Below are 25,929 nucleotides of genomic sequence, written 5' to 3'. Positions count from 1 at the left end.
GTCTATAAATAAACAATTTATTATTTATTATTATTATTAAAAATCCTTGGGGATGGATTGTCACAGATTTTCTGAACTGCTAGCAGTAGATGTTTCCCCTTTAAAACAATGGTTCCCAGACTATGGTCTTCCATCTGTTTTGGGCTTCAGCTCGCAGAAGACCAAGCCAGCTTGGCCAACAATCAGGAATTCTGGGAGCTGAAGTAAAAAAAAAAAAATCTAGAAGACCAAAATTTGGGATTCACTGTTTTAAAATGACATCTTACCACAATCACCCTGCCACATGGGATTTGTGGAAGGGCACTCCTCCAGCTTACAAGTGAAACAGTTGAACTGACAAGCGTTGTATTTAAATAGTTCAACAGTGGTTGTTTTCATCATCTGCCTGCCCCGGTGCTCAGGAGCTCCAAGTGCAGGAGTTATGTGACCACATCAGTGTGTTCCAGCTAGACCTTGTTACTCATGACTTATGATCTCCTATGAGAACCAGTGTGATGCAGTGTTTTGAGTATCCAGCTAGGACTGATAGACCTTTACTTAGGTTTAAGACCTTACTTAGTCATGATGCTCACTGAGAATGCAGTTTGAGACTGATTTAACTGCCCTGTCTAGGGAATCCTGCGAACTGTAGTTTATTGTGGCAGCACCAGGGCTATCTGATAGAGAAGGCCCAATGCCTCACAGAACTACAGTCCCCAGAATTCCCTAGCACTGAGCCAGGGCAGGTAAAGCGGTCTCAAACTGGATTATTTCTGCTGTGTATTTTGGACCTAAGTGAACTTTGCCCACACACTCTCTCTCTCTCAGGTTTGCATACCTCCCAGGTGTACTGTTGAAATGGCAGGGGGAGAAAGAGACCACGTGCATCGACTTGAACTTTTTGAAAAAATAAAAAATAAGAATGACCCTACATCTAACTGCTGCCTGTTAAAGGCAGAAGTTACCTTATTAGCATCCATTAGTGAGTCATGTTTGTTCCTGATATGTGTCCCTTATGTGTCAAAAGATATGGTGAACTTATAATTAGTATCTACTGGTTGCTTTCATGTAGGTGGAGTTGGCAATCAACTCCAAGTTTCCTTTTGAACTTTGAAGGAGGTGTCCAAAGCACTGAACCATATCTCCAAAATAGCTTAACCCTGGATCACTTATAACAGCTTTTACTTAGGAAAAAGAAGGGAAATTTGACACAAAGGCAGCAAGCACTTGTATCAGATTTTCTAACTGGAATGCATGAGAGAAATATTTAATATTTAAATCATAGCTATTAAAAATCTTGTGTCAGGAGAAGGGGGCTGGTGAATAATGGAAAGAAGGCCATGTTTTAGTACCCTAATAACTCCTCATTCTAGCCAGAGATCATAATATATGTGAGAGCTGTCCAGTAATTATAAAGTAATAAGTTGAGTGGTGATAGAAGTGGTCTAAATTAAAAGGAATTCACAGAGCTGCTGTAAGTCAGCAGTGATCCACTCCCCCCCCCCCACCAAATGTTGACTTGAGGAATGTACTTAGCTGAGAATAGAAGTAGAGGGATGAAATATAGTACAGTTTATTAATTACAGCATTCATTAATAGTAGTATGTAGAAAGCAGTAGAAGTCGAGGAAAAGGCATTAACTGATAGAAAAAGTGTCCGAGAAATCTCTCCCATTTAGCCTCGGAGCAGAACTAAAGCCATACAATTCTTGAAAGGCTTTTTGCCTAATTATTCTTCCATAGTGATTTTATTTTTTCTCTTCAGTGTAGTATTCACACACATCATTGTTGATGACTTTCATATGTATAGTAAGAACATGAGAAGAGCCAGCCTGGATCAAAACCAAAGGCCTGTCTAGTCCATCATTCTGTTCACACAGTAGCCAGTCAGTTACCTATGGGAAGCCTACCAGCAGGACAACTGCACCTTCCATCTCATGTTCCCAGCATGGATACAAAGGATACATACTACTTTTGATGCTGGAGATGATATATAGCCAATTTTTCCCTAGTAGCCCTCTCTGTTTCTGTTGCATGAGACCAACACAACCAGTGCTTCTTCAGTATTAACATACAAGTCACCTTGAGTATCTATGCTGGGAGGAAGGCAGGATATAATAATAATAATAATAATAATAATAATAATAATAATAATAAATACAGCTTAATTTGTCCAAGATCTTCCCATTTTCAAGACATTTTGGAGGTTTCAGTCTCTGCTATCCATGCTCAGAATTCAGACTGGAAAAACATGCACTATGCAGCTGCTTTCCAGTTCTGGAACTACTGTACTTTAGAGAGGGTTCATCAAAATCCAAGCTTACATGCAGTACTTACCTACTATCACTGCCAAACTAGACATGAATGATACTAGAAATCAGGATTGATAGGTCATGGTGGCTGATGGAAGTTGGAACCAATCTTAATAGTAGGCAGAACCTACTGATTCCTCACTTGCCACCTTCCTATTATCTTACAATGACATTACAGTACAGTTCTTTAATATTAACCAAGTTATGGAGCCCTTTTGGATCTTTTGATGTTTAGGACTAAATGCTCAAAAATTCCTAACTGTTGGCCATATTAGCTAGAGTTTATGGGAATCACCATGACCAGGTGAGGAAATGGCTTTTAACAAGAGTTTTGCCAGAGTTGGGTTCTCAGACTACATGCTGCTTGCCTTATCCCACAGAAATGCACTTAGGGAGATATCTCTATAGTAATCATCTGTTGCAGGACATGTTGATGACCTATCCCCTTCTCAGGCTTCTGGGATCTAAACTGTGAATTTAAACCCTCACTTCTCTTGATCTTAACGTTAAGAATGATAAATGACAAAATAAGAGAGCTGAATAATTTCCATTGCTCTTGAGAGAGAATATGCATTTTTGAGATTTTTTTTTTTGCACAATTTAATTGTTAATTGGGTAATTCTGAAATGACATAGATGAACTATGCCTTACTTCATGAACTTAAAAAGATGGAACCATGAATCAGCCACTCCTTCCATGGTTGGTTTTATAAGTGTGTCTTTTTTGCTTCATGAAAGAAAAATAGAATTTAATTTTGCAGAGAGATTTTGTACCAGTTGCAGAAGCCTTGATGGGAAAAAGTGCTTGCGGACTTTGTCTCATGCTGGAGGCACGAAGTCCTGTGAGGATTAATAGACTTTTCAATGGGCTGATCCAATGAGAATGAATCATTTGGAGAAAAAATCCTTCACATTTGTAAAGTAAGCTGATGTCTCTTCTACAGGCCTCTAATGTGGAACTTAAATGGGTGTTTGGAATTGGCAGGCTTTTGTGCTGATATTCTTTATATTTCTACTTAGCAAAGAAGGAAGGCTTGGAGCAGGAGTGGGAGCTAGCCAGCCCTCCAGATTTTGTCAGATTGCCACTCTCAGCAGTCCTCGTCAGAATAGTCCACAGTCATGAGTTCTGAAAGTTGTAGTTGAACCCCATCTAGACAGCCACAATTTTTTTTAGCTCAACCTAACACTAAAACAAAATGAAAATGTGATTGTTTTTTGTGGGGTTTTCGGGCTATGTGGCCATGATCTAGAGGAGTTCATTCCTGACGTTTCACCAGCATCTGTGGCTGGCGTCATCAGAGAAATTTATCTGAAGATGCCAGCCACAGATGCTGGTGAAATGTCAGGGATAAACTAATCTAGAACATGGCCACATATCCCCCCAAATCCACAAAAATCTATGGATACCAACCATGAAAGCCTTCGACTCCACATTGAAAATGTGATCCTTTATCAGGATGAAATCAGATAGATGACTGGTTTATATAGTCCTCATATCTTAAAAAAAAAATACTGAAGTCACACAGAAGTAGAATTAGAACAAATGACCAGCGTGGGAACTGAAGTTTTTGAAGGCTTCATGAAGTTCTAGAAGAAGAAGAAGAAGAAGAAGAAGAAGAAGAAGAAGAAGAAGAAGACTGATTAAGGATGCAATTGTCAACTAGTGCCAGCCCATTGATTGCATAAGTAATGAGGCAGGAAGAGGTTATTGTCTGGTGATAGATAGTCTTTGCCTTGAGGGATCAGCCTCTACTGAGTTATTTTAAATTTGTACTTTTTTATTTCTACCTGTATCTCCATTAATTAATCTCCCCCCCCCCCCCCAGCACTTCTTCTTTGTTGAAAAATACAAGTAGCAGTTGAGAGGGTCCCTTGGCAGAAGCAGGGCATAGAAAGAAAATGTAACTGTGAGAGGTTTAGTTGAGGAACATCCCCCCACGCTGTGCATTTGCACTGAGAAGGAGGTTTCCAGTAGCTCCAATGGGAGATTTCCCAGGCTGAATGCAGTGGTGTGTGCAGCTTTAGTCTAGATTCCAGAAACCTGTCCCCAACCTACAGTGACCCTGAACCTGCCTGGGACCCCACTGAAGGCAAAACTGATGAATAATTTCAATTAGATTTTGTGAAACTGAAGTCAACCCCAAATTAGTTCTTGGAAAGTGAGATCATCTATTCATAAAAGTGTTTTTTCTCTCCCTCCACATGCACACCACCAAAAAAAGTTTGCTCCAAGATTTTGAATTCCAGTCAACAGAGAACACAGTTATGCTTGATTGAAACATGCCACTGCAAAACAGTAAATTTAGAGGGAAATATTCATTTGCTTGAATATAAATCTCCCCCGCCCACCCACACAAAGGTTTTGTTAGCAGTACTATGAGATATGGGGGAGTGTATGAAAGAACACTTGAAACATGTGGTGGTGGTGAATTCATTGTCATTGTAGATAACAAGTTTAGAATTTTAGAATTGATATAACAAAAATTGGCAATGTGTAGAACAGGGAACAAAAAAAAAAAAAGATTCATTCTCTTTAAGGTTTTTTGTTTACTGCCTGTCTGAATCTTTGATAAAGCCCTGCAATGCCCTTATGCTGATTACCTTCATGTAAAACAAGAGGTATTGACTAATGAATGAATGATGTGTGGTCTTTAGCCCTTGCAGTGCTGCCTTTAAAGAGCATTGTCTTTAATGCACAGAAACCTCTTGCTCTCTCTTTTTACAATGCAGGCTTCTCTGCAGAATGTCAAGCAAGGATCGACACATTGATTCTAGCTGTTCGTCATATATCAAGACGGAACCGTCCAGCCCCGCCTCCTTGACGGACAGCATCAATCACCACAGCCCTGGTGGCTCCTCCGACGCCAGTGGGAGCTACAGTTCAACCATGAATGGACATCAGAATGGGCTAGATTCACCACCACTCTACCCTTCTGCCCCGGGCCTTGGTGGTAATGGGCCTGTCAGGAAACGATATGACGACTGCTCCAGTACTATTGCTGAAGATTCCCAAACCAAGTGTGAATACATGCTGAACTCAATGCCCAAAAGACTGTGCTTGGTATGTGGTGATATTGCATCAGGGTACCATTATGGTGTGGCTTCATGTGAAGCCTGCAAGGCTTTCTTCAAGAGGACAATTCAAGGTCAGTACTTGATTACAGTTTTCTCATCCAAGTAGAATCAGATAAGCACAATTCCCCCTCCCGCATTATTTTCCAGTTTGTTGCATTTTATTGTTCCTAATCATGCTCACACTGAAGTCCAGTTTAATCTGGTGGTTGCTTTGTGTGATGAAGACTAAATTGCTAACCTCTCCATTTTGAGTGAAAGTCCAGGCAAAAATGCCTTAATACTTAACGTGTCTTTTTTTCTTTTTTATTATCTCTGTTTGGAATGCTGAAAAACTACCTCCAGAAGACACAGGATTATTCAAAGTAGTATTTCATGGGTGCTTGTGTTTGCCATTGGGAAAACAAAACAAAACACTCCCCAACTGTACTTATTTTATGCAGAATTTACATGCTAAAAACTACAGGTCCTTCAGTACAACTCTGTGGCACTTTATTTTGAAGACATTATTTAAAGTCTTCAGTGTTCAGTGAACTTTAAACTTCAGTGAAATTTAAATCAGTCCCAAAAATATTATGAAATTAACTAAAACTGTGATAATTTTTTAATAAGTGAAAAAATATGTAATTGTAAATGAGTCAGTATGGTATAGTGGATTGAGTATTGAACTAGGAGGCTGGGTGACCAGAGTTCCTATCCCAGCTTCATCATGGTTACCTCTGGGTAACCCTGGGCAAGTCACACTCTCTTAGCCTCAGATGAAGGCAATGACAAACTCTCTCTGGATAAATATTTGCTAGGAAAACTATGAGATAGGGTCATTTTAGGTTTGCCATAAATCAGAAATGCCTTGAAGGCATGCAGCAACAACAAAACACATTATATCTTGGTATTTTTATATAGTTGCCAAATTAGAACACATCAAGATGTCTTCCATCTCAAAACTTTATTATAAGACTTTCTACATAGTTTTTTTTCCTCAAAGTGTAATAAATTAATCCATCAAGACTGAAGCAGATACAAAGTGATATAGGAAATTGCCTTAAACCAGGTAAGTCTGCTTGCCCATGAAGACCTGTGTTGTATACTTTGACTGGCAACAACCACACAGACTCAGAAAAAAAGCTGTTCTTTTTTTCATTATCACCACATCTGACCTTTTAATTGCCATACCAAGAACTGAACCTGCGACCTACTTCTTGCAGAACATGTGGTTTGTCACTGAACTATGGTCCCCCCCATGCTAAATTATTTCAGACAGCATGGTGCTCCAGATAACTCCAGTGAAGATATGAAAAATACCACGGAACATAAATAAGCAGCAGTTGGTAGGAGTAGGCCACAGGCTAAACTGATCTGGAGTAAATTGTTTCCCAGTTCCAAACTCAAATCATTTACCTTAAAGTATTGCAAATTCCATCTATTGAGACCTCCCAAACACACCCTAGTCCCAAGTCTATGATGATCCTCAGGATTGTAGGTGGGAAAAGAAAATAACATAGGATGAAGAAAGAAACATAGAGTGAAGAAAAAGATTACCTATATGACTTAGTGTGAAGAGAGGAAAACAAACTTTTTCACTTTTACCCTTAATTATTGAAAAAAGAATTAAAACATAGTATCCCTGTAAAGTCTTCAGTTCTTGCATTGATGGATGTACTGTATTATTATCAATCTCTATACAGCAGTATTTCCAGGATTTGAGACAGAGGGTGATAAAGAGGTGGCTGATTTAAGACCTCTTCTCATTTATTGGCATTGTTCCTATTTGTATCAAAAACTAACCCTAAAAGAATATGGCCTTTCTTATTCCCAAAATGAGTGATTACTGTTTGTAAAGTTATAGGTCTTTCTGCCAGGTTAATTGCTTGAGTTTTCTTTGCCTGTGTCAGTTTTCACCCTTTAAAAAACAACATTCCCAAATAACCATTATTTATAGTACTTACAAGGAGAAACTTGAAAGCAAGGCTATCTGCAATTTCAGGCTTCAGTTTCCCTAGGACATTGAGAAGTATTCCCTGTCTTTTTTCCCCTTTCACACTTATTTGCATGATTACAGTCAAAAGTGCATTACATGTTGCTAAGTTTTGCATAGAAATTACCTGACCCTCCCAACTTTTTTAAAAAAATCCACTCACCTATGAGAGAGCCACATACTTCTTACACCATTGATATTCATAGGGGAATGATGTACAGTATCTATCAAATTGTATTAAGTAACATTACTTATATGAATGATATGACACAAGGGGTGAGAAAACAGGACTGAAAATATTTATGGAGAGTGACTGCAGACAAAGAATGAAGGCTGCTTTGAATGTCACAGATAGAAAGGAATGTTGAGACATGGTAGTGGCCCTATTGTCTAGAAAAACAATTGAGTAGTGATGCATGATTTAAGACTGAGAAAGCCAGATCATTTTGTTCAGCATTTCTGGGACTAAATATGCACCACACCCTCAAACTTTAATAAATATGAAGATACTCCTTACAAATCTTTTGGCCACATATCTGTACATTTCCAGAATTTTATTTTATTTATTATTTATTTATTTATTTATTTATTTATTTATTTATTTATTTAAGGCACTTATCTATTGCTTGTCAGAGCCATCTTTCTAATGTAGAAGCAATGCCTGTATTAGAAGATCAGTAGTGAACAGGGAAAAATATTAGTGATGATAGAATAAATACAATTGTTAGTGTCGAGTAATGTAGATCTATTGAATTACAAGAGTGTGATTTAACAAACCCTATTGGTTCAGTGAGTCTACTCTAGCTGAGATTAACTATTGGATTTAGAAACATAGCTGTGTTAGTCTGCAATGTTGTTCTTGTTATTAGATGCCTTCAGTTGACTTTGACTCACAGTGGTTCCATGAATAAGACACCTCAGAGCCCCTCTGTCCTCAACCACTCTGCTCAGGTCCTGCCAGCTCAGGACTATGATTTCCATAATTGAGTATGACTATCTATCTGGTGTGTGGTCTACCTGTCTTTCTACTGCCATCCACCTTTTCTAGCATTCTTGTCTTTTCTAGTGACTCCTGCCTTCTCATGATGTGGCCAAAGTATAACACTCTCAATTTAGTAGATTACTGCACTACACTCTTATGGTGCTGCTATTCACTTTTACTTCACTGACTGCCTCCTCTTGCATTCTGGAGTTTGTAGCTCAGTGAGGCCTAGGAGCTCTGGGCTGAGAATTCTAAATGCCCCTGCCTAAACCACAAACCGCAGAATGCAACAGGAGGCAGCCAGAGTAGTAAAAGTGGAATAGCAGCACTATATAAGTGTAGTGTGGCAATCGCCTTAGTCATCTTGGCTTCTAGGGAGCGTTCAGGCTTGGTCTGTTCTAGAACCCATTTGTTTGAGTTTTGAGCCATTCATGGTATCCAGCATGAAAAGGGATTTAGTAGCATCTTTAAGACACACTGAATAAAAGAAGTTTTAACATAAGGTCTCATAGACTCTATCTACATAGACCTGGTTGCAATTGAGGAAGTAGACCAAGTCTACGAAAGCTACAGCTTCTTCCACTCTTGCCCTATACAGACCAACCCGAAAGGCTGGCCTGTGGATGGAGTCAGGGTACAGCGTCCTGATGACGCATGCCCTGACTCTGCCCCAGGGTGCCATGATGCCGTGTGCCACTCTGGTACACCTCTGGCACTGCATCCAGATGACACAGTGCCGAAGGGGATAATCTCATGGTTGCTGTCCCTTATGTAATTGTCACAGAGAGGAAATTATCCATCTCTCCTTCATACTGCTACCAAACTCTGTGTGTGTGCGCTTTCAAATTGCCTGTTACTTATGTGATCCCATCAATGTTATAGGCTTTTATTAGGCAAGGGATACTCAGAGTTGGTTTGTCAATTTGCTTCTCTTAAATATAGAGCATAGCACCTGGTATTTGCTGGTGGTCTTCCATCCAAATACTAATCAAGGCTGAGCCTGCTTAGCTTCCAAGCTCAGACAGGATCTAATGTATTTAGGGTATTTAGATCAACTTTACTTGAAAAATAATTCTGACTACAATGAACTCAACTGCTTCCAAGTTATGGGTTTTAGGAGGATTTAGTGTCAGTTACTTGCATGTCTATTACTTTTACTCTGTTCCATGGCTAACAAATATGATATTTTACAGAGTTTCATAAGCCAAAAAATCCAACCTGTCACTAAGTAGGTTTCTTTGGTTAGTGAGGATTTGAACCCTGATCTCTAGGTTTCTGGTCCAACGCTCAAACCACTACACCATTCTGGGTAATATGTTGCTAATTACAAATTAATTTCTTACAAAGACTGTGTTCCCATCAATTTCTGAAACATTTAGCTAAAATATCAGCCTTATTTCACTGCTCTTTCCATAAAATAAAAGACTGTGTATGTGTGTGTGTGTCTTCCAGTTGCCTGTCAACTGATGGCAACCCAATGAATTTCATAGGGTTTTTTTAGAGGTGGTTTTCAGATACCTTCCACTGAAATCTAAGTTACAGCACCTGCATTCATTGGTAGTCCCCCTTCCAAGTACTAACCAGGGCTGACCCTGCCTATCTTTCAAGCTCAGATGGGATCTGGTGCCTTTAGGCTATTTCATAACCTGTTTTAGAACTATATCCTGTTCTACAAAAGATTCACATCAAGGAAGAGAGAGAAAAAAATAAAGTACTAAAAACAGTGAATTATTTTTAAGGACCTTGTCAGCTTTAACGAAAAACAGTGAATTATTTTTAAGGACCTTGTTAGCTTTATTTGCTTTAGTCAGTAGAACCTTGGGAAATTGTGTGTGTTTAATAAATAAGTAAATAAAATACAAATTTTCTGTTTACAGAAATCAGCATAGAACCCCACGCAATGTAACAAATAAGGCAAGAGTGTACAGAACAACCGTATGTAACTGTGAAACTAGTTCTGCACACCTAAGTGCTTTGGGCCTTTTCCTATTCAGTGCAACCCTCATCCCATACCAGATAGCAATTCTCCTTTAAAACTGGCAAGAGTTAAAGAATCTGTTTACATTATGATGTGGGAGGTATCTTCATAAAGAAAGTCAGATTTCTAGGTATATCCAAGTTGTTCAGCATTCCCAGAGTACCAAAATGGTATTTGTTAGGCACTGAAATGAACATAACTGCCACATAGATGCATAAGTAGGTGTAATAAGTTTCTTGCAAAAAGTGTCACTGGAGTTACTGATTTTAAATACTGTACACAGATTTTAGATGTTTTGCATTTCTTTGGACATCTTCTTGTGGAATTTGTTTTTTGAACAACAGCAGTGACATTGAAAGAACAACTTTGATTATGCCTCAATGTGTCTTTTTTCATATGGATTTACCAGCAACTCTTTTTGTTATGGATGAAGACACACACACAAAAAGTACATGATCTAGCTATTGTGAAGCACTTCTCATGAGACACTTAAACATGTGGTCAATCCTCCCACTGAAATTAATGGGGTTTGACAGCACTTAATTTTGGCTGGATTATTTCAGCATCTAAAATGCCGCAGTAGGTTTTTCTTTATTTGTTGCTTTTCCCTAGTTTTTTCAAGTGTTATAACAGTTGCCTGGGCTAGCAAATCTCTCTATTTGGGGGAAAAGAGAATGGCAGTGAGTCCATACATAAAGCAATAGGCATGACATAGAACATGACAATAGGGAGTTTATCACACTCCTTACCTTCCGCTCTGCTCCTGTCACGTAAACTTCACCGATCTGTGACAGGAGCCTCCTGGTGGGATCGCAGATGGCGCAACGCTTTCGTTTTCATCATGAAAGCGTTATCATAAGTGTTTAAAAAAGGGCAATTTAATCCGTTTAAAGTTTATGGCCAGACCATGGACTTCAAACTTAGGAACAGAAGATATCATTTAGTCAAGGCACCTGAGGATAATACCAATACTGTTAGGCTGTGTTTACTAAGGAATAGATTTCCTTCTGCCCATGTCTATTAATGAATGCACTAGCTCCGGTTTCCAGATAGTTTTAAGAGTAGCCCTGTGTGATGCCTACTGCAAAAGTTCAGGCAGGAAACATTCAATTGTGGTAATAAAGTATCCTCTGGTTTGCAGGTAAAATGCGTGCATTTTGTAACATGTTATGTAGAGAACAAGTGTGTAGAAGACCCTTTACCTTAATGTCTTCCACAGCCAACCTATTTCATTTAATTTGCATTTAATTACCTGGGATCCTTTTACACTAAAATTCACACTAAATCCTGTGGTCTGTAGTTGGTGAAGCACTAGAACTCTCTGTCTGAGAATTCTAGATACCCCTCCTTATCAGAATATCACAGAATATTGTGATAGGAATTAAAGTGGAATTGTAGTGCTACAGATGGCCCCCATATCTATGGATTCTTTATTCATGGATTCAACCATTCATGGCTTGAAAATATTACAAAAATATAGATTCCAAAAAGCAAATCTTGATCTTTCTATTTTATATAAGGGACACCATTTTACTGTACCATTGTATTTAATGCAATGTGAACATCCACGGATCTTGTAATCCATGGGAGATCCTGGAACCAAACCCCTGTGGATACTAAGGGCCCACTATATAATTACATAGTGTGAAAGGGCCCCTGGTTGTTTCAGGGTATCTATATTCTGGAGGCAAGAGTGTTAGAGAAGTCATGGTTATCTTTCTGATAGAGCTTTTTTCCCCCCTTGGGTGATGGCCATGGTTACTGCCACTGGCTCTGTTCATGGAAGAAAGAATTGAGATGTTTGCGTTTGGACAGCATTGCCCAAACACAATAGATGACAGAATACCATATTGTCTTTACTGACTAGTAGTAGTTCTCCAAAATTTTAACTTTTATGATATGTGCCAGAGATTGAAACACTTCCAAGCTAAAGATGTGTTCTGCTTCACTTCTCTAGTAGCTGTAACTTTCATAGGTAGGGCCTCTTTCAATAACCAGCCCTACCATTAAGTAGAGTGAGGCAGCCATCAAAGACATCAGATGCCGGGGAAGGAAACAAATAGCTGCAATATAGTGCTGTGGGTGACAGGTGATCTGCCTTTCTATCCCCAAGCTTTCCTCTGCCCTCAGTGTGGTGGTAATGCCTCTTCTGTACATAGAAGGGAGGGGTCTTTTTCCTTCACCAGAGGATTCAAAACATTTTAGGTATCCCATACCCCTCACTGTGGATTTTAGTATGTAAAATATTTCTTCTGCCATAACACTAGTACTAGCCCTGTTCTGTGGCAGTGACATATTGTTCCATGAGTTCCTATGCGAAAAGCACAGTAACTGTTGGGGCAAGGACTATGTATGACCAGATATAATAACATCTCAAATCCACAAAACAGTGATACCTTTATTTGACCAACTAGAATGCAAAAATACATGATGCAATCTTTCAAAGCTCCATGTATAACTAGGTTTCCTTTTATACTGAAGATCGCCATATGATATAGCAATTACTTACTCTCAAAAGTCCTACTCCCAGCTCTGCTCCTACTCTAGTAGGGCTTCAGGATGGAGTTGGATAGCTGAGATTTTAGCTAGTAATGCTATGAAGGAGAATTGGGTAGGCTTGCTTGAGGTACCTGAACAATGGGTATTGCTGAAAGCTTAACTTTTTGGCAGAAGGAGGCTTGTTCAATGATCAAGTTCATTTTTCAGTTTGGAGAAACAGGCACAGCAGGTGAGAGAGCCATCATTAGTTCCTGAAAACATTCTTGGAAGAAAACACTGATACAAAGAGCCCCACTTTATATAGGGAAGGTAAATTATTTTATCAGTTAATGATAGATTCAGGTGGCACTTTGTGCGAGATTCATTGGAGGTCAGTCATGTGTACATTGAAGTCAAGAACTATGTACTTCTGTATCCTATGGCCTTTTTGTCTCCTACCCCAAATTCTAAGTTTCTGTAAAGCCATTGCTCATATATTACAAAACAATTAAGGCTGCAGTCTTGTATCTGCTTACCTAGGAGTGATCCCTAATTAAATGAATGGGAGTAATGTTTGAGTGAACTTTGACTGAACCTACAGCTTAAGTGAACCAGCTGCAGAGTGTTATAAAACACTCTATAGCTAAATAGAGCTCAATTCTTCTCCCTTTGCAACAGCCATATTCATTGGGTGCATTTTTTCCTAGCATGATGAGACCACTCAAGCCATATCAGTGTTAATGTTGAGGAGTCCCTTGGGGAGGGAGAAGTGGCAGCACTAACTTGGCACTAGCATGAGCAAATACACTGGGATAAACACCGCCTAGACCTTGAAGAACTGAGCTCTCAGGATTCTGGAACTAGAAAGACAAATCTCTGGATTTCAGTTTCTCCCACGTTCAGTGGGAGAAATCAGTATGCATGCCTTGCAAATTTGGATAAATTCTTAACAAAAATGAACTGGACAAAAAAATTTCCCATCCCTGGTTTTAGACTTTATTGTGTGTTGTCTATGATATAGCCACATCTTCTGGGGCTTGTAAGTTGTTTTCTTCAAAGCCTGGCAAGCTCCTAGTTCTCCCAAAGACAAAGTGCTATACAACTTGTCCAGGGCAAATGTTCATTTGTTAATTTTAGTTAGTGTTAAGATCACCAAATCTACTCTCTTCATTGCAAAATTAAAGCAGTTTGACACTGCTTTAACTGCCATGGCTCAATTATGCTATACAGAATTCTGGGATTTGTAGTTTTGTGAGATATTTAGTCTTCTCTGTCATAACACTCTGGTGCCACAAGAAACTACAAATCCCTGGCTTGCATAGGATGTAGCCATGGCAGTTGTGTCAAGCTGCATTAATTCTGTAAGTGTGACGGTAGCCAGTGTCTCATTAGTTTTAATTTCAGCTTTATTTCCTTTCCTTGCATTCCTTCTCTCATATGCTGTGGCATGCTTTTACCCGTGTTTATGCAGAGAAGAATTATTGTGAGTTCAGTGCTGGATCAACTTGCATGGATATTAGCCAAAGGATAAAATCTGGCTGGGGCATGGTTTGCTCAGTCATGTAGAAAGGCCTCTCTGGGCGATAGCACAAGATTGTAGCTCATCCCTGCTTCGTCAGTGCCAATAATGTTGAAAAATACTGAAAAATACCAAGACACATTGTTTATTTATAGCACAGAAAACAGTAGAATTGATGAATGCCATCATCATTGCTAGAGCTTTTATTCTGTTTTTATTATGAACATATTAGATACACAGCTTACCTGCAAAACTCCTGATGATGTTTAGTCTTACTGGATCAATGAACTTCTCACCCTCCTCAATGATACCTTGATCTGACATTAAGCTATCAGTTCCTTTTTGAAGGGGTAGTGATTATTTTATAAAGAGATTCCTCACCTATCAACTTCATGCAACTCTAGTTATTTCAGAAACACATGGAAATGTGTTAGGCTCTTAACCCTTGACTTCTGAATGGGAAAATACACAACCTCCAGGGCCTAATTTTCTGTAGCTGGAACCCTCTCGGAGCTGCAGGGACTACAACAATGCAGAAAGACAACAATAGCAATAGCATTTACATTTCTATACTGCTTATCAGTGAACTTTGCACTCTAAGCAGTTTACAGTCTGTAAGCCAATTGTCCCCCAACAAGCTGGGTTATCACTTTACTGACCTATAAAGGAATGGAAGGCTGAGTCAACCTTGGAGTCCCTGGGATCGAACTCACTCACAACCTTGTGGCTGCAGTACCAGCATTTAACTCCTGTGCCACCAGGGCTCTAACAACATCACACTAACCAGAATTTGCTGGATATCCATTCCTAGATTTGAAAAAAGACATTTCTGAAAATGTTAAACACTGCAGGGGATGGAGCACTGCAACCTATTTAAACAGTTAATTGCCTTTTTTTTTAGGTTTTTAGGAAAGAAAGTTCACCAGACATGTAGATACGGGGTGGAAAAAATGAGGGTGTTCCCCCAATAAGAATTCTGCCTGTCATGAATACCGGATACTAATTGGGTGTAAGGCATTGTAGCATTAGTTTTTATAGACTTAGGCGGGTTACATACCGCCATGAAAGTACGTGCGGAGCGCGTACTAGGGTCAGGGAGGTGCGGTGCTTCCGCACCTCCCTAACCCTAATACGCGCTCTGTGCGTAAAAAATGATGGTGGCCGTTCCAGACGGCCGCCACCATGAGGACGTCATGGACACGCCGCCTCTACACGGGGCGGTGCGGACGTGACGTCCTCGCTCCGCGCCCTTTGCACGAAGTAGGAAGGAGCTCTGTTTCGGAGCTCCTTCCTGGTTTGAGGTGCCGCTTTGCTTCCCTGGGCGCAGCCTTCAGACGGCTGCGCCCAGCGAAGCAAAGGAGAAAGGGGCCAAGCGGCCCCTTTCTCCCCCTCCCCGCCGCCGTGGGGTGTCCTTGGGGCTTGAAGCCCCAAGGACACCCCTTTTCAGGCTGTGGGGAAGCGGCATTTTGCCGCTTCCCTGCAGCCTGAAAAGCAGCGGATCGGGGCCTCAGCAGCTGCCGCTGTGCACGCTGAGGCCCCGATACAGCGGGGAAAGGGGCGGGTGCAGCCCGCCCCAAATGGGCAGTCTATAACCTGCCTTAGTGGCCATCTGAGAAAGTAGACTATGGGCCTGAGCAGACGGGCCAGGATAGCATTGGCTCAGCCTGGGCTATCCCGGCCTCAGTGCTTGCCTGAGTTTGTCCCTGGGTTGGAGCAGGGATGAGTGGGTTATTCACACACCTATCCCCCACTGACCCAGGAGCAGGACAGACACTGACTTGGAACCAGGACAAGCAAACATTCCTTACTTTGCCAGACATTGCCCCAACTAAAGAGGCTGCTCCCCTGTTGCCACATCTTATGGGGAAATGGGGCACCTGGTGTCTGATCTGGAAATGCAGTGATGGGGGAGGGGTTCTTCAATCGGCCAGCAAGGTAAGGAGCACAGGGGTATGTGTGCACATCCAGGTTTTGCCACAGAGTTTTCTAGAAACCTCATGGAAAAACAGGGGTAAATTACCCTGGGGTGAAAGCTATTTACCCCAAAGTCAGGGTAAAACCTATAAATCTGTGCCTGGATAGGCAGGATTGGGCCTGATCTTACCCCAGGGGTTTTGGCCTGCATCATCTGATCAAGACAATGTGAGGCTGGGGGGGATCCTGGGCCTTTTGGCAGGTGGACAACCCCATAGTTTAAGGAGGTTAATGCTACAACATATTTTACTCAGTTACTCTCAAAAGTACTGCAAAACACTTTGCATATTAAAACTTTAGATGAGCATAGATAAATACAGTCCAGGCATACCAAAAAAAAAAAAAAAAAAGGGGGGGGGGACAGGAAAACAAAGTAACCAAAGGAATGCAAATACAGCCTATATCAGGATTCTAGGTATGGATGGTTTTCAGTGTCTTCCTCTCTGCAGTGTTAGAATTTTGAAGACCAACAGAACAGTGGGCAGAATTCTTTTTTGGAGGAAATAGTCTTCATTGTGCACTCACCATAGATAGTCTTACAATGCACCATTTTCTGGCTAGAAACAAAGGATAGACCAGAAAATTTTGAGATTCTAAGGGCCACAAAAAAGCCTTGTGATTTGTAATTTTCACAAATCACATTCTTGTTGTGCACATGGATGCACCGGGAGGTTGATCTGTTTTCCAGTTATTCTCCCACATGCAGCACACTTTTTAAAAATTACACTACTTTTCTGTGAATGAAGGATAAGGGGTTTGCCATGTATTACACATAGTCTTATAACTCATCAAACTTTAAGACAAATTGCAGATTATATACTACATTCTGTAATAACCATCTGATTTGTCACATTCACCTCTGGTTGTATGAATTTAAAACTCTCTCTGTATGTATGTGTTTAATAAGGAATGAAGTTCATTTTCTACTACCATGTGTCATTTTCATCTATATACTGTTTGCTCCTCTTAATAAAATTAAAACCATTGTTGGAAAACCTGCTAAAGCACTTACTTGTGTATGTGGGGAAGTAGGGAAATTCCACCTTGCTGCGTGGGCAGTATCTACGTGAAATATGAATTTGGCATATATTTTTATTTTGAAACATCACACTACTTTATGTTGTTGAGTTCTTTAACTGCAGCATTGTAAAAGTACATTATGCCACTGAAAGGAACATACATATTATGTCCTGGCACTTAAGGCACTGGCTTTCCATACTCATGCCATATATTCTCTCAGCCAACTAGATGCAAGATTGTATTAAGCTGTAAGTGAGAAAATGATATTGCCTGCAAACTAATTGTACAGAAGATTTTTAAATAAGTAAATGAAGCCCAGTCCTTTCTGAAAACCAGCCAGGAGATATTATATACAGCTCTTTCATTCTTGTCAGTCAAGGGTGAAAGCCTTGGGCTTTCAAGCCAATCTTGTTTCTTGCATAATTCAATTTCTATCCAACTTTTGACAAACGGGTACATTCAAGTTTGTGCCATTGGTAGCTTTTCTCTCAATTGCGGTGTATCTTTAAGAACATTATTTCTTTTTATTTACCCCCCCCCCCCCCAGGCTTGGCTCTGAATCTTAGAACCTGTAACCTACTCTCCTGTCCTCAGTCATCTTGTTCTCCTAGGGCTAGAACAGAACCTTGGAAAATGTGTGTATATTCCTCAGTTGTTAGCGTTGGTGTTTTTTATTTGTAGAGACTGGAAATTTTGTAACTGCGCTTGTTCCTTAACATAACTTGCTTAATGATATCACCAGAAGATGTCAGTTGTAATATCACCAGTGTGACATCATAGGTAGGGATATAACTCTTCACTATGGCTGCATCCGCACTGCAGAAATAATCCAGTCTGACACTACTTTAAATGTCATGACTCAGTGCTATGGAATTCTGAGAATTGTAGTCTGAGGGCCACCAGAGCTCTCTGACAGAGAAGGCCAAATGTCTTGCTAAACTACAGTTCCTAGAATTGCATAGCACTGAACCATGGCAATTAAAGTTGTGCCAAACTGGATTATTACTGCAGTGCAGATGCAGCCCAAGTTTCTTCTTCCCACTGTGGAAACCACAGTTAATCAAATGCCATTTGTAATTTGGGGCTTATTCTGTGAAAAATTTGTATGTGGTTGTTTTGCACAGAAAACAACATTTATGGAACAGAAAACAGCATTCTCTTTATAATGGGACTTGAGCATCTACAGATTTTGGTATCCATAGGGGGTCCTGGAACCAAACCCCTGTGGATAGCAAATGCCCACTGTAATATCAACTTTTTGCTACATATAAACAGGGATGGAGAAACCACACAAACTTTAATCAAGTATGAAGCAGGTATCATTATCTCTGCCAAAGCCACTATGGTATCTTTATGATTCATATGGCTTGGGGGAAAGTAAGAAATGGCTGGCACTTAGTATTCAGATAGGCATCATTTTCTAGGGATGTACGTGATGCTCCTTCTATATATGGTACATTGGCAAGGGTTCAGTTTGGCTCTTATAACCGAACTCCTTTTGTTTTTTCCATGCCCCAGCGTGTATACAGAATGTATGTTGGTTAGGGCAGGGATTTAGTTTAAAAATAGCTCTAATAATAATAATAATAATAATAATAATAATAAATTTTATTTGTATGCCGCCCTTCCTTCGATCAGGGCGGCTCACAACAGTAAAAACAGACAATTTTAAAATACAGATCGATAAAAAATTACCATAAAAATACAATAAAAACATCCAATACACCATAAACAGCTTAAATCCAACAAATAGAAAAAAAAAAGTCAAAAGAAAACCCCATGACCCAACCTCATGGCCACGAAAAGAGGAGGGAGGCCCGCAGGATAACTATTCGGGGAATGCCTGTTGAAACAGGAAGGTTTTTAAGTCCTTCCTGAATTGGGCCAGGGTGGTAGACGAGCGGAGCTCTATGGGCAGCTCATTCCAAAGGGCTGGGGCAGCTGTGGAAAACGTCCTCCGCGAAGTGGAGGCTAACCTAGCCCCAGGCACCTTCAGTAGCTGCTGCCCAGTCGATCTGAGGGTGCGAGGCGGAATATACGGGGAGAGGCGGTCCTTTAGGTATCCTGGGCCCAAGCCATTTAGGGCTTTATAGGTGATTACCAACGCCTTATATTGAGCTCGGAAACGGATGGGCAGCCAATGGAGGTCCTTTAAGACCGGTGTTATATGGCTGGTCCTGGAGGCGCCACTGACCAGCCGAGCAGCCATGTTCTGCACCATCTGCAGTTTCCGAGTTTGGTATAAGGGTTGCCCCATGTAGAGTACGTTGCAGAAATCCAATCTCGAAGTTACCAGAGCGTGTACAACAGTTTCTAGGTCCCTCTGGGCCAGGTATGGGCGCAGCTGGCGAATCAGCCGAAGCTGATAACAGGTGCTCCTGACCGTCGCATTCACCTGAGCAGTCAGGTGAAGCGACGAGTCAAGGAGCACCCCCAGACTGCGCACGGAGTCCTTCACAGGGAGCGTGACCCCGTTCAGGACAGGTGGAACCACCGCCATTCCCGGACCAGAAGAACCTACCACAAGTACCTCCGTTTTCTCTGGATTCAGCTTGAGTCGGTTTTCCCTCATCCAGCCCATTACTGACTCCAGACAGGCCACGAGAGGAGAGACGCCATCCCCAGTCACTGCATCAGTCGGAGACATAGAGAAGATTATTTGGGTGTCATCAGCGTACTGATAACCCCGCGCCCCATGTCTCCGGATGATCTCTCCCAGCGGTTTCATGTAAATGTTAAATAGCATGGGAGACAGAATGGCTCCTTGAGGGACCCCGGTTTTAAGGGGCCTCTCGTCGGAGCACACGTCTCCCAGCTGCACCATCTGGGACCTCCCAGAGAGGTAGGAGCGGAACCACTGGAGCGCAGTGCCCCCAATTCCCACCTCTGCCAGGCGTCCCAGAAGGATACCATGGTCTATGGTATCGAAAGCCGCTGAGATGTACAAGAGCACCAACAGGGACACGCTTCCCCTGTCGATGCCCAGACGGAGATCATCGACCAAGGCGACCATGGCCGTCTCAACCCCGTAACCCGCCCGGAAGCCAGTTTGAAATGGGTCCAGATAATCCGTTTCATCCAAGACCGCCTGAAGCTGGATAGCAACCGCCCTCTCGATCACCTTTCCCAGAAATGGTAGCAAATGGTAGCTCTATGATACTATTTATTCTTTTCAAGCAATGTTTGCATATACAGCACAGAGATGTTCTGCAATATGCTTTCTCAATGTAAAAATGCACCAAGAGATAATAATTTGACAAAAGGGGCATATTCATTGTGCCTTTTTTTGAAGATACATCCATCCTGCTTCTGTAAGTGGATTGAAGTTCAAGTGCATTTTACTGTGTACATCACTTTCTTCTAGAAAGAGTTAACTGAGAGAGTATACTGAAATGTTTGCATTGACTGATAAATATGCAGGTTGAGCATAGGTGAATATACACCTCAAATGCTTTGATTGATTGCCAGATGTATCAAGTTTTGGTGTGAGCGAGGCTCCCACTGGAGTAGTGTGGGGCAGGGGGAGATATAGCGGTAGGAGAGTGGAGTCATTTCGTAAAGGAAGGCGAGATCGATGTGTAATAACTATCTCTCCTTCCATCCACTCTCCTAACCAGAGAGATCTGAGGGTCAGTCCAACTGTACCCCAAACCCTGTCTCTGCTCCTGTGCAATGCCAGGTCTGTAAAGAATAAGACCCACCTAATATACGATCTATTAGAGGATAAGAACTGCGACCTGGCTTGCATTACTGAGACCTGGCTTGGGCCTGAAAGTGAAGCAGTGTGGGCTCAGGCCCTTCCTGCCAGGTACTCAGTTAAGGACCAGACGGTGGGCGGGGGGGAGGGGTGTTGCTTTGATTCACAAGAACACCTTTTCCTTAACCAGGAACCATGTCCGACAAACTGCCCATATCAAATGTATTTACCTGACCATGAAGGCCAGAGACAGTTTAGGGATTCTGTTGGTCTACCAGCCACCCCGTGTGCTAACAGACTCCCTGGCCGAGCTGACACAGCTGGTCTCGGAGCTGGTGTTGGAGTCCCCTAGGCTTCTTGTCCTGGGGGACCTCAACATCCCCTTCGAGGCCAGTCATAGTCCAATTGGTGCGGCTTGGGAGTTCATGGCTACCATGACTGCCATGGGCCTGTCTCAACTGGTCTCAGGGCCTACGCATTCTGCTGGTAATACGCTTGATATGGTCTTTTGTATGGACATGGAGAGTCTGTGGGCGGAGGTAACAAATATCTCCGCCTTGTCATGGATGGACCATTTCCTGGTCGAGGTTAAATTCAAGGCATCTACCCAGATCCCTCCCGGGGTCCACCCTCCAAGGCTGATGAAACCCAAAAGGTTCCAAGAGGCCCTAGAGGGGTATATGGTTGGAACTGACGGCGATTCTGTTGATGCCCTGACTAACATCTGGGATACCGATCTCCCCAGGGCTATACACAGTATCGCTCCCAAGCGTCCTCTCAGGCCTGCTTCCAAAAAACAGCCCTAGTATACAGAAGGCCTCAGGGAAAGGAAGCGGGTTCTGCGATGACTAGAGCGTGACTGGAGAAGACACCAGCACTTAGCCGACGAGGCACTCCTGGACTCTCATTTGGAGGCCTACGGAGTGGCAATAAGTGCAGCTAAGAATTTGTTCTATGCTGCACGTATTGTGTCTGCGGAGTCACGTCCAGCAGAGCTGTTCAGGGTAGTGAGGGAGCTTACCCAGTTGCCCTCCTCCCTGAACTCTATTTTGAAACCATCCAAGGCCTGCTGTGACGAGTTTAACAACTTCTTCGCAGATAAAACCTCTCAGATAAGGGCTGATCTCGATGCCAGTATTTCTTCACGATCCAGAGTAGAGGTCCCCAGAGCCTCCGTGGACTCAATTGTACTGGATCATTTTGAGTCTGTGAGTACCGAGGAAGTGGACAAGATCCTTCGAAGTGTTAGGAAGACAACATGCTCTCTCGATCCCTGTCCCTCTTGGCTAGCAGCTCAGGAGGGGTCGGTTGTAACTGTTATGTTGCGCCGCATAATTAATTCATCGTTTAGGGAAGGACGTTTTCCATCCAGCTTGAACTTGGCCATTGTAAAACTGCTGTTAAAAAAGCCCTCCCTAGACCCCCTGATTCGAAGTACAGTGGTGCCTCGGGTTACGAAATTAATTCGTTCCGCTGTCAATTTCGTAACCCGAAAGGCTTTCGCAAGCCGAATCCCCATAGGCGCTAATGGGGAAAAGCCGCGATTTGGTGTAAAATAGCGCCGAAAAGCACCAAAAGTTTTTTCGTAACCCGAAAAAACTTTCTTAACCCGAAACAGTTTTTTTAAATTAATTTTTTTCGTATCCTGAAAATTTCGTAAGCTGGGTAATTCGTATCCCGAGGTACCACTGTAATTATCGGCCTGTTTCCCTGCTGCCTTTTTTGGGGAAGGTGATCGAGAGGGCAGTTGCCTTTCAACTTTAATCGGTCTTGGATGAAACAGATTTTCTAGACCCATTTCAAACTGGCTTCCGGGCGGGCTATGGAGTTGAGACTGCCATGGTCTCCCTGGTTGATGATCTCCGTCTGGGCATGGACAGGGGTAGTGTGTCCCTGTTAGTGCTCTTAGACATCTCAGCGGCTTTCGACTCCATTGACCATGGTATCCTTCTGGAACGCCTGAGGGAGTTAGGTATCGGGGGCACTGCGCTCCTGTGGTTCTGTTCCTACCTCTTGGGTAGATTCCAGATGGTGCAGTTGGGGGACGTGTGCTCCGATAAGAGGGCACTTACACCTGTTGTCCCTCAAGGAGCCATTCTGTCCCCCATGCTATTCAACATTTACATGAAACTGCTGGGAGAGATTATCCGGAGACACGGGGCGCAGTGCTATCAGTACGCTGATGACACCCAAATATGTTTCTCAGTGCCTCCGACTGATGCAGTGACCAGGGATGGCATCTCTCCTATAGACGCCTGTCTGGAGTCAGTAATGGGCTGGATGAGGGAAAACAGACTCAGCTTGAATCCAGAGAAAGCGGAAGTACTCGTGATAGGTTCCCTGGGCCCGGGGATGGAGATTTGTCCACCTGTCCTGAATGGGGTTACGCTTCCCCTGAAGGACTCAGTTCACAGTCTGGGGGTGCTTTTGGACTTGTCGCTCCACCTTACATCTCAGGTGGATGCGACAGTCAGGAGCGCCTGTTATCAGCTTCGGCTGATACGCCAGGTGCGACCCTACCTGGGCCGGGGGGACCTTGAAACGGTGGTGCATGCTCTGGTAACCTCTCGGTTGGATTTCTGTAATGTGCTCTACATGGGGCAACCCTTGTACCAAACCCGGAAGCTTCAATTGGTGCAGAATATGGCAGCGAGGTTGGTCACTGGATGTTCCAGGACCAGCCATATAACGCCTGTCTTATACGATCTGCATTGGCTGCCCATTCGCTTCCGGGCGCAATACAAGGTGTTAGTTATTACCTATAAAGCCCGAAATGGCTTGGGCCCAGAGTACTTGAAGGACCGCCTCTCCCCATATAATTCGCCCCACGCTCTCAGGTCGGCCGGGAAGCAACTCTTGAGGGTTCCTCACACGAGATATTCTGTGACTGCACAGAGGGCGTTTTCTAGCTCTGCCCCGCAGCTTTGGAACTCTCTTCCCGGTGAGCTCCGCTCGGTTACCTCCCTTGACCTGTTCAGGAAGAAGTTAAAAACTTTCCTCTTCCAACAGGCTTTCCCCCAGATGTTATGAGATTTGCTCTCTCCCCGTTGCACCAGCACTTTATGCTAGTTTGTTCGGTTTTATCTTGTAAATTTCACCCTTTTTCTGACACAGTGTCTGCCCCCGATACTTTATTATTATTATTAACTTTTATTTATAAAGCGCTGTAAATTTACACAGCGCTGTACATACAATCTTTTTAATTGGACAGTTCCCTGCCCTCAGGCTTACAATCTAAAAGACACGACACAAAAGGAGAAGGGAGTGGTGGTGGGGAAGGGGATCAACTACTTCTAGTCTTCCTGGGCCATTCACCATTCATCTCTGATTTTCCTGACAGAGAAGACTAGCACCCTCATTAATAGCAACCCTGTTTGCAGCCTTTTCTTTTCAAACTCATTCATAATATATTATGCAAGTTCAACACATAAATATTTTCAGTCTACTGGCATGCTTCAGTGACAATAAGGAAAACACTTACCCCCTCAATCACCAAGCTCTGCAAATTCACATCCTTATTACAGTCCTATCTAGCTCTTTCCTTGTAGCAAGAATGAGACATTACCCTCAGTACAGACTGTTCACTTCCAGGTTTGGGGACCTCATGTGTAATGTGCCCTCAAACAGCCCGGTTCCAATGCCCTGATCTGCCAGTCATGTATTTTGCCTTGGATTCAATTTGTCCAATCACCCAGAGAAGACAGTATGACTCATTCTTCTTCTTCTAGGTACTTATGACTTAGTGGGGACAGGTGAACCTGGAGCATTTTAACTTTAACAAAATCACATCATTATGCTGACTGCTTTGCAAAAATACATTGTAGACCTCAAGTCAGATGGCCATTTTTGGGATGGTTGCAAGTGAATCTGTTATCCACTGCTACTTGCTGTATCTGAGTGCCAGTATCTTGAGAATTGTTGAAATATAGGATTGTTATTATTTTATTTATTTATTTTCATATTTATATCCTGTCTTACTCCCACAATGGGATTCAAGGTGGGTTACAATAATTTTAAAAGACAGAAGTAAAAATGTTTATTACAAAAGTGAAAAATAATAATTAAATATTATTAATATTAAAACATAAATTGAAAATACAAAGTTAACCCACCCACCCACCCCCCAAAAAGAAAAAAAAACATAAAACATTAACAGCAAAACAGAAGTAAAATTCATCTACAAAACACATACCTAAATAAAACTGCCTTCAGCTGCCGGCAAAAAGAGAGCAGGGAGGAGGCCAACCTAACCACCCATTAAAGGGAATTCCACAGTCTGAGAGCAGCCACAGAGAAGGCTCTCTCCTAAGTCCTCACCTGTGAAGGTTGCGGAACTAAGAGAAAGCCCTCCCCTGCTGGTCTTAATACTTGGGCTGGCTTGTGTAAAGAGATATGGTCTTTCAGATATTATTCTTGTTATTATTTTATTTATTTATGTCCAACCTTTCAGTAATGAGACTCAAGGCAGATTTAGTCATTAAGTCATGATCGCTGGCTATATTAATGCTTATGTAACATGAACCACTGCAAAACTGTACAGTTGTTTAAAAGAGTTATCTGGCTGCCTGAGTAAGAATAGGTATGTATGTGTGTTTTCAGAGACTGGGCAAAACCTAAGTAATTTAAATTGTAAAGTAGCATCTGGATTCCTTATTGCATAGGATTTTTGCACACATTTTTACTGTGGTCATTTAAAAATATTCTGAATCTATACTGGGGCAGCTTAACCATTTTTGCAAGTGCATGGGTTTCTGGCACACACTCAGTTTGAGTGAGCAGCTAGTTTCACTAGCAAAGCTAGAGGTTTGATTAGCCGTACTCACCAAAATGAAGGGCGTGAACATAAATTTAAGGAAAAACTGAATGTCATGCAGAACTTGGTAAATTACTTCAAATACATCAAAGAATTGGAATTAATGCAGAAAAAAAGAATTGCTTCCTATAT

At 42.0% G+C, this 25,929-nt stretch overlaps 1 protein-coding gene across 8 annotated transcripts in view; it reads left to right on the top strand.

Moving 5' to 3' along the window:
* LOC149310619 (estrogen-related receptor gamma) overlaps positions 1 to 25,929 on the top strand; it is a 575,297-nt gene that overhangs the window by 387,031 nt on the left and 162,337 nt on the right. For all 8 annotated transcript variants that reach the window (XM_089529318.1, XM_089529314.1, XM_089529315.1 and 5 more), the window contains one exon: positions 5,020 to 5,435. In XM_089529318.1, the coding sequence (XP_089385444.1) occupies positions 5,020 to 5,435 (416 nt within the window). The remainder of the gene's footprint in view (positions 1 to 5,019; positions 5,436 to 25,929) is intronic.

Source organism: Sceloporus occidentalis, unplaced genomic scaffold (genome assembly GCF_023333645.1).
Source record: "Sceloporus occidentalis isolate IW3139 unplaced genomic scaffold, rSceOcc1.0.p SCAF_6, whole genome shotgun sequence".
Taxonomy (NCBI): domain Eukaryota; kingdom Metazoa; phylum Chordata; class Lepidosauria; order Squamata; family Phrynosomatidae; genus Sceloporus; species Sceloporus occidentalis.
This window is presented reverse-complemented; position numbering and strand designations above follow the sequence as displayed.